We start from the raw sequence: 9907 nt of genomic DNA on the forward strand, positions 1-9907 counted from the left end.
CCCAGTGGGAAACGGAGGTGAATTTAATGCTCACTGAGCAACAATGGGAAAGAATTTTTGTAACTTCCCACCGTATGTCTAAGTGCATTAAAAATACAGAGATGCAGGTCAAACTTTTAAACCGGCTGTACCTTACCCCGAAGCGGTTACACAGGTTCTGGCCAAGTCGATCAAAATTCTGTTGGCGCCAATGTTCCCAAATAGCTGATATTTTTCATGTCTTCTGGTCATGTCCAATGATTCAGCCGCTGTGGGGTGAAGTATTTGCTTTGATCTCAACTGTTCTAAAGACTCCTGTCGCTCCAGACCCAGCCCTAGCTCTTCTCCATATCTACCCGACTTCCATTCCGAAGCACGATCGCTACCTCTTGGGCCACATATTAGTAGCTGCTAGAGCAGCAATAGCACAAAACTGGAAGTCTCAAGCCCCCCTACCACTGCCCGAATCAGCTCTAAGCTACAGTACAGCTTTGAGATGGAAACAATAGATACGCCCTATTCCTCATCTGCATCAGCTCCTATCATAAAACGGTTCAGGTCGCATGAATATATTACAGATGGCCCCGAGGCTCCCCAAGATACTCCCGATTTCCCAACAGCTCATTCTCCAGCGGCCCTTATAGAACCTCCCCAGCCCATTGATCAGCTCTTATCCCCTGGTACCCCTCCCATGGTGGAGACATCTCCGGTTGATTAAAATGAAGGCTGATATTCCTTGCTGTATTTCTTTGGTGTTGCCTGTTTGTTTTTTTGTTTGTTTCTTTATTGGATTGTTTTGTTCTCTCCTTTTATTTCTAAATGCGCATTGTTGTTATTGTGTGCCTTATTTTAATTTCAATTTTAATTGAGTGATTCCTTTCCCCTGCGGGGGGATTCCTTATGTGTCTCCCTTTGTTTGTAGTTTCTTTCCCCCTTTCTTTTTTTCTCTACCCCATATATCTTTGAAAAAGTTGAATAAAAAATATTGATGCAAAAAAAAAACCAATCATGCTGATAAAATTAATATAAAGACTAAAGAAATTTACTAAATCTAAACGAATATCTTTGCTGTAGCTTTGTATTCTGATCACAGTTAGGTCATTCTTGGGTCTCTATGATATATAAAATTTGTGGCACAGTAAGTGTTAACTTTAAAAATCTTGCCCTATTGTGTATGAAATTAGGTTCTTAGAATAATAAAAGTTACTTACGAGTAATGTGAAATTTATCATTATTTTCCATTCCCAGATAGGCATGTTTTGGTCACGCACAGTTTCTCAGCTCTTAATGTGGTTAACGCAATACGTAACGGCTCTAACCCACCACTTCCTTTCTCGTAAACCCAAAACATTGAACAGTGAATACCACTTAGGTTTGTGTTTATGAATTTGAGGTTATATATGCCGTCGTATGTATGACCTGAAACATCATATCAGAGTCACAATATCCTCAAAGGTTTCCTGGTGGCACCTGTTCAATTTATTTAATGCAAACAGGCTCAGCAATCTGACAGTTGTTCATGAGTTACTGAAGAATCCGCACATGAAATGAAGAGCAGATAGGTTGTTGTGTGCTGATAATAATATAAACTTTAACTGATTTAAATAGAGAAAACTCTGGGATTTACCTTTGGACCACAATGTTTACTCAGGTGTTCATTGGAATCATCTGGTTCTATATCAGTGTGTCAGAAGGTAGGTGGAATTAGGAGATAGTATCAACATTTGCTTTTGTTAACATATGCTCTTCTGTTTAATATTTTCTTTAACTGTCTACTTACTGATTTAAAGAACTGACAATAATATGGAATATTTATAGAATTTCATATAATTGCAATGATAACTAGATTGATGGAATGAGTATTTTAACACATAAATTATATAGCATTTTTTTTAAAAAGGGAAGTAAAAGTAACTCCTTTGTACTATTAGTTTTTTTTAAAAAAATGTTATTACTTCTATAACATTTTCTTTCATGAGGTTATATGATAACTGATATTAGTGATCCCATTTAAAAACCAGGAATTTTTTTTCATATGACTTTTTACTTTGGTATAAACCACAACATGCTTCCTTCTCAAGGATTCTAAATGCATTAAAACAGTTTTTGGAAAGCCCCAATCCTATTAATTTCAATGAATAAGTAATATAACGGGAAAATGAAAACAAAAACACATTAAGCATTTCCATGAACAAAGGCTATTTTTCTTAAGAAAATAAATCTGGAGAATAATTTTGATTTAAACACTGCAGTCATCATGTGTTCTAGGTCAAAGTATTTTAGCTGTAAATGAGTGAAAATACCTGATACTCATGTTTTTGCTTCACAGGTACTCAAGTGATTCAGCCAGATGTGGTAGTAGCCAGCAGACATGGAGAGGCCACACTGGTGTGTGGTTATAAAGTAAAGGGAAAGATGGAGGAGATACATTTCAGTCTTCTGAAGAAAACAAATAACCATGTAGCAGAGATTTGCTCTTTCTCTTACTCAACTGAATATATACCAGCTACTAGTGGTAATGCTATCCAATGTTTAGGTATACCAGGTCCGCATAACGTAACCTATCACATCTCTGGGCTACAACTAGAGGATACAGGACTATATATCTGTAAGTTGGAAGTCATGTATCCTCCTCCCTATCGGACCACTGAAGGCAATGCAACCCTTATCTACGTCAGTGGTAAGTGTTTGTTCCCTTACCTTCCACATGGTGTGGTCTAGTAATAGCACCTTAAGTAACATGACTATAGCAAGAAATTTATATTAAATATTAGCCTACTATTGCTATTAAACAGAGTAGGTCAAAATTAAGTTCCAAGTTAACCTTGATTTTAAGAGATGTGTTGAACAGGTGCTTTGAAATCTAGTCATTTTCCAGCTAGAAAACTGTGAGGTTCAAAGTGCTCAATCACTCTCCAGGTTATGCAATAAAGTAAAAGAGTAAGTCTCCTTCCAAACACATGGTGGTACTGAAACTCTGACAATGCTGCGTGTAATGTTTTATGAGTTTAATCAGTCCTGTGTGATTTGTTCATAGCATCTGTTTCACACCACGCTAAGCTACTGAACGTCCAGTAATATGGAGTGTACAGTAAATGCATTAACTGACAATTTGGTGCAAAATTTATATCCTGGATCAATAGAAGCAATAGCCAATCCTTATCAATATAAAAAAATAATTATGTTCAATGAGAGATGTGAAGCAGTAATAGGTATACAGCAAATCCAGGATTTGGTTCAAGATTCAGCCAATTCCTACAGGATTTTAGCAAGATTCAAGTTCAGCCAATCCCTTAGAAATCTGTCATCTGAATTAGAATCGCTGGGATTTTAGTGTGCAAGATATAATGTTATCACTTATTCTTGTTTATTGTATACATCTGTAAATGTCATGTATAGTGCTGCGGTCCTGTTGTGGCACCTAATAAGTAAAAAAAATAAAAAATAATAATAATAATAATATTATTATTTTTATTATTATTATTGTTATTATTAAGTTCCAGAAACTAATATTACAAATAAGATTTGTCATTATTATCAATCCATATTTTATTTTTCAGGCTAATATATATTTAAGACAAATAAAGACCTTTCTCCTGTTACAGATTCAGTTGTCCTCAAATAATAAAATATATCTGCTAAATGTTTTAAAATGATATGTGTAAAAAGAAAACATGCACTTTAAAGAGGACATGTCACCAGTCCCTCTGTTGTTATTTATTTTGCTTTACTACACAGTGTCTTGGCTCAGAAGAGAGCATCTTATTCAAAGAGCTGTTTTGCTATTCTTTCTTCCGACCTGGGGGTAAATGTATGAACCTCCGGATTCTTCAACTCCGGCGTGTTAAGCGTCTTCAGCGCTTAAATTTAAAGCGGCGCTGCCTTGTAATGGGAAGTCTCCCTTTACAAGGCAGTGCCGCTTTAAATTTAAGCGCTAAAGACGCTGAACTCGCCGGAGTGGAAGAATCCGGAGGTTCATACATTTACCCCCAGGGTGTTCTTCAGATGGCACAGCAGAAAATCTATTAGATGTAGAGGAAGCTAGCCTGAGAGTAAGCTCTCTAATCTGTCAGCCTGACACTTTTTGACTGGCTAATTTTCTATATACCTCACAGTTATCCTGCTGTGCAGGCTGTCCAGGAGAGATGTAGTAAAACAAAAATATTAATATCACAGTATCGAGTGGCAGGTCATAATTCTATGGTAAATATTGTATATGCATATCCATTGTTTTGCAACACAGACAAAGTGGCTAGTGGCGCTGCATAAATAGGTGAAGATGATGATACTATTGCCTGAGAACAAGGCTTATTTACAATTGTCCTATAACAAATTCACTGATGAAACTCTATGATAAATCTAACTAAAGCACCAATCTGATAAACGTACAGTTTTGTTACTTATATATCACTTTGTTGATTTTACAGATCTTACCTCCCAATGTGCACAATCTATGGAGCCAGATGAGAAAAAGTTTTACGAGTGGGTGTTACTCACCATATTTTTGGTGATGTTACTATACAGTTTATTTGTCACACTTGTTCTGCTCTTTAAGGTAAGTTGTTTCAGAATCCCATTACATAAAACATACATTATCAGAAATATTTAATATGTCTATTTGCATGTACAGTTACCATACATCTCATTGTTTTGACTATTTATCAAATGGTACATGTTGTTTAACTTTAAGGGAAGGCAATGGCATAAAATGTGTGCTGCAGGGGACATGGCACATCCTTGGTGGGACTTCTTTTACTAATCAATTTTCAGATGTCCTAAGCACAACTGATCAACAATAATACTAGTAGTAGTGGTGAAAGCAACTGTGCTCTTCTACTCTGCTCATACAGCACAGCTTACAGTCTCACAATGTAAGGCTTGTGATGTTATCAAGTCTCACTTGTGAGATTAAGAACTACATAGGGACTGCATATGTTGGTCATTGAATGCAATACAAAGTGGAATATCAATAAGATCACAATGTTTCCAGGGAGGCTTTGGTTACCAGGTATGCATCCCTAGCAGAGGAAACCCCCAATGTTTCCCAAACCCTCTCCTTTGCCCCAGTGTCCCCCTGGAAATGTTTTCCGTTCAAGTTAATGGCAGCCATACATGGCAACACAGGGAGTCCCAGAAACACGTTGGGTCATGACCAATTTCTCCTTTATCTACATGTAGTCAATTTGATATTCCAATGCCTCAAGCAAAGGTGATAGTCTCTAGGGGGTATATTTACTAAACTGCAGGTTTGAAAAAGTGGAGATGTTGCCTATAGCAACTAATCAGATTCTAGTTATCATTTATTTAGTACAGTCTACACAATGACAGCTAGAATCTGATTGGCTGCTATAGACAACATCTCCATTTTTTCAAACCTGCAGATTAGCAAGCATAACCCTGAGTCACTTTATGCATAAAAGTCCTCGTTACTGTGTGATTACAGGATGCTTTGGCTGTAAAATCTGTGGCTGCAGAGAACATAATTTCAGTCACATTATTCATGAAATCATGGATATATTTGCTGTAGGTTTTAAAGAAACAGTACATCATAATAAAAATGTTAATCCAGATGCTTATTATTGCTAATTTTGAGATCTTTTGAAAAATATTTCAATATGTATCATGCATCATGCTGTCTAATTAGGTTGGTAAACTCATAGGGGCATATTCAATTGTGCATCGAGTGCCTCCGGATTGGGCCTGAAGATACTCCACATTATCGCAACAGCGTGGATTTCCCTTCGCCCCTCCATAGGGCAATGAAGGGAAATCTGCGATGTTGTGGTACCATATTACCTAACTGCAAAAAATGCACAGTCATGATGTTCATCCAAACATCACATGCAATTAAATATGCCACATAATATGTAATTTAATAGTGTAAAAAGCTAGAGGAATCACATTAAGGGTATGGACAGTACAGGGTTGTGGTTCAATTTATGATAAAAAAAAACAAAACAGAGAAGCTATTTGGTTAATCACATAGCTGCACTGCAATATAAATGTCCAATATGTATGCAGAACAAAAACTCAGTTGTTGTCAGAGCTTCTCCTTATCCCTGTATATCTGTGTGTATCTAGCAAAATGAAACCATGAGATATTACTTCATATTTTAATCAAGGCTTTAAGTCTGCAGCATTAAGGGCACCTCATTGCATGCTGATTTTACACTGACCTATATTTACCATTAAAATGCAGTTAAAATCAGATGCACTCGCCTCTCAGATATAGGGGCCTACCTAGAACAGTTCATGGTAAACCTGAACCAATATCAACTAATTTTAGTCTGTCAGTTACCAACGTAAATGCCAGACACATAGTGTATAGATAACCCATAAACATATCTGCACTGTATTATTGGAACTATAAAAATCTTTCTGTCATTGTGGAAAATTGTTATGGACTTTGCTTTTACATGTATATTCTGCAAATTCTCTTACCTTTCTAAAAATGTGTTTTTTCTATTGATATTTTGCAGCAACGGAAAAAGAGATGGGACACGGGATGTTATGAGCAGATACTGCAATCTAATTACAAGAGTTATTCTCCTTATTACATTCGAATTTGAACCTGTTATCAAATTGAATATATAAATATATACAACTTCATCCATTTCTACCTAACATACTTCATTAACTATTGTTTACTACAAATTCAGCTTTGAAAATTTATAACATGTTGTTGAAGGGGAACTTTATTTTAGTCCAAAGGCCATTGGAAACTAAAGTGTAAATTGCATCTACTGATTTGTGGAAACTTATATCTCAACTTTTATCCTTCATCCATTTCAGTGCTGACAACGGCATTTCTGTACTTCAAAGATAGGTACTTTTCTGTCCTGCACTTTTCAATAGAATGTATTTGATTCTCCTTCCACTCCAGGTGACACCAGAAAGCTCAAAGCAATTATTATGCAGAACTTAGGCTTTCAAGCATTCCTCCTTATAACTATCATTTTTATTATTATGCTTATCTAATTTAAAAAATTAGATATTGCAGCAACATGGAATTTTGAGAATAGTAGCTTATTCATTCTTTCACTTTAAAAAAAAAAAATCCATTAACAACAATCATAGCATATTGGCCAATCTAGAGCAAGTCAAAGCTGTATGAAAGAGATCATTTTATCATAACTGCATTGTAGTCAGTGAAGTATTTGTCTTTAATGGGGAAAAAAATTAAAAATAGGTCTATTTTAACCTAATTGTTCTATTAATATTTTGTATATTTGATATTCGGTAAAGTATATTGACATATTCTATTCAGCTCAGAGAAGCTTTTTTCTGTGTGTATCTTTGTGTATTAAAGTGCACCTAACAACTGATCTGAAGCAGTATCCATTACAATGCAGCCTATGAATGCAATGTGTCATCATAGAGGCATCCACATGAATAATGCTCCTGTTCACAATGTCTGCCTGCACAAGTGGAGGATGAAAATTACCATGGCTGCTGGGTGATGCTCAAGTAACAGTCACTCACATACTTTATACATGCCTGATCACTCACTGAAAAACTCATAGGCGGTAATTTTAGCCTTGCACAATGTGCTACTGTGTGTATGGTTATTACGGTAGAGGAAAATCACTGATCATTTTTGCTTGCACCTCATGAGAGGCTCCAGCAGCACTTTGCTTTGAATTAAATCTCCCCAATAATGTTTTAATAGTCCCTATGTTTAGTTTCAATCTTCATGAGAGCACACAGCAAGTCACTCACCTCAAGTATTTTAATAAATGCAGTAAACCTGATACTCTTTATTTTGTAATAAACTAATGCATATCTTGAAGTTCGTTGGGATACAAAATATGCATTGCACCCCTAGGACACTTTTCTCTTGTCACAGCCAGACTTACAGCATTAACTTTAAATGTTAATGGTCTAGGCTCCCTAACAATCCTTGGTTATTGCCACACACACCCCACTTATAATCTGCAACAGGAAGTCCTCATTAGTATGTTACAGAAGCAATACGTGTGATAGCCTCCATATTGCTAGCTCTACTGGTTGGCACTACCAACCAACAATGATTAAATTAGTATTTCTGTGACATAGGGGTATACTGGTATACCTAGCAAGAAGGGACATACAAATCATATATAGCTTTTAATACAAAACATTTTAAGGTTCATATTGTATATCAAAAGCTGAAAGTTTATCACTAATATACATATGAATCATTGAAATGAATTATTACCATTATTAGTATTTTATAAACTATATAACATATATATATATATATATCTATATTTTCTAAAGAAAAATTGTTGGGTAAATGTTGACTGCTGTTTATACCCTTTAGTTATTTAATGGGTAAGCAGTAGCTTAAAAAAAATCAAACTTCTAAAATGGATTTATAATTATACACTAGAGGTTTCAATACTATGTGTTCTACCTACCTCTAGTACAATAGCTTAAAAAGTGGAGATGTATTATTATGAATAACAGGTCCATATAATAATATGTTTGCCTACTGCATTGTGTCAATGTCGTCTTCACATACCTGACAACATTCCTGATTGAAAAATTGAGATGAATTAGGCCACAGACTGGAACTCATGCTATAACCACGGCGTTAGAGTTTAAGCCACTTTCTGGACAGTCCAAATAAAATCAGAGCTGTTGAAATGTATGTGTGCATTTCTTACATAAAAAAATATGCACATGCTCCTAGCATAATCGTATCCGATGTGTGACATCACTTTTCCACAAGATATAAAACTGTTTTGTGCACCTGTGTTGAAATGTGTAGTGCATACTACTGTATGTTTTCTGTGAAAATGCATTGACAATACAAATGAGTTTATTTTCTCTTAATAAAATATGGTGTACACAGTTATTGTTTATGTGTAAAATATACTATTAAAACTACTAAAATATTCTTTTCTTGTATCATTACAATTTCTAGAGAGTAAATGTTTTCTAACAGTGGAAGGTAAAATAACAGCTTTTTCATAAATGCTTATTTGTAGACAAATAATACTCTCATAAAACCATAGCATTAAGATATGTTCACAAGATTTAACAGTATCCTCTACTGGAAGAATCTGGCTGTGAAATTACTGAATGCAAGAATATTTTGGAGCATTGTGTGCAATTATTTTTATTCTAAGAGTAATATTGTACTAAAAAAATTAAATGGTTCACATCACATCAGCCAATTGTTCCATAACAAAGCTATACATTTTTTCTATTTTTATTTCTAATAGCTGGTCCTAGCTGGTACATACTTAAGCAAACCATTGGAAGCTAATATTTTAGGTGTTTGGATATCTTTTACCAAGTCCAACCACTAGAAGAGTTATCTCAATGTAGTCTAACTCCTGCTGGTCAGTACTTTTCTTCAGTCCTGGCTAGATTTAGCCCCCAATGCATTCTGTATATCGTTATAGTATAAGTTGAAGTTGTTCTAGTGATTTGGCACAAGACTCTATTTTACTTATGACAACTATAATAGAAAACCTGCTTACTTGAAGTAAGTAATCAGATAATTATTGATGTAGGCTATGAACAGGCAGATTGCAATTGAGTTTGTCAAATGCCAAACATGCTGAGATCTGATTGTTCAATTGCTAAATTTGTTTTACAGTTGGCAACACACATGGAGGACAAATTAGATATATGTGATTTTTTGGCCTGATCATATATCAATGAAATTAGCGGATGAGCACATAGATACACATACAGATTTCTGGAATCAGAGTGTAACACCCCATATTATGCGTTGTGAGGGTGTATATATATATATATATATATATATATATATATATATATATATATTGAATGATGTAAATGCTTCTCACCTCTGTACTTGGTTTTCAGTGCCTCCACCCGAATCGCTGCTATCTCTTCTTGGAGGTGTTCTAAAGATACACCAGGGGGAGATTCAGGAAACCCCATGCCCAGTATTAGCACTCAATGAGACACT

At 35.3% G+C, this 9907-nt stretch overlaps 1 protein-coding gene across 1 annotated transcript; it reads left to right on the top strand.

Moving 5' to 3' along the window:
* The first annotated feature begins 1418 nt into the window (after window positions 1–1418).
* CTLA4 (cytotoxic T-lymphocyte associated protein 4) lies at window positions 1419–8815 on the top strand. The gene is made up of 4 exons (XM_075180188.1): window positions 1419–1673; window positions 2309–2659; window positions 4407–4534; window positions 6459–8815. The coding sequence occupies exons 1-4, from the start codon at window positions 1619–1621 to the stop codon at window positions 6546–6548; spliced, it is 624 nt and encodes a 207-aa protein (XP_075036289.1). The 5' UTR covers window positions 1419–1618; the 3' UTR covers window positions 6549–8815.
* Window positions 8816–9907: the final 1092 nt, after the last annotated feature.

This window comes from Mixophyes fleayi, chromosome 7, assembly GCF_038048845.1.
Source record: "Mixophyes fleayi isolate aMixFle1 chromosome 7, aMixFle1.hap1, whole genome shotgun sequence".
Lineage (NCBI taxonomy): Eukaryota > Metazoa > Chordata > Amphibia > Anura > Limnodynastidae > Mixophyes > Mixophyes fleayi.

What these genes read in the sequence shown, in the direction of transcription:
- CTLA4 (XM_075180188.1), top strand. Translation starts at nt 1,619, where the DNA reads ATGTTTACTCAGGTGTTCATTGGAATCATCTGGTTCTATATCAGTGTG. An exon ending in CTATATCAGTGTGTCAGAAG is followed by an intron (nt 1,674 to 2,308) that starts GTAGGTGGAATT and finishes TTTGCTTCACAG; the next exon opens with GTACTCAAGTGATTCAGCCA. An exon ending in CACTTGTTCTGCTCTTTAAG is followed by an intron (nt 4,535 to 6,458) that starts GTAAGTTGTTTC and finishes GATATTTTGCAG; the next exon opens with CAACGGAAAAAGAGATGGGA.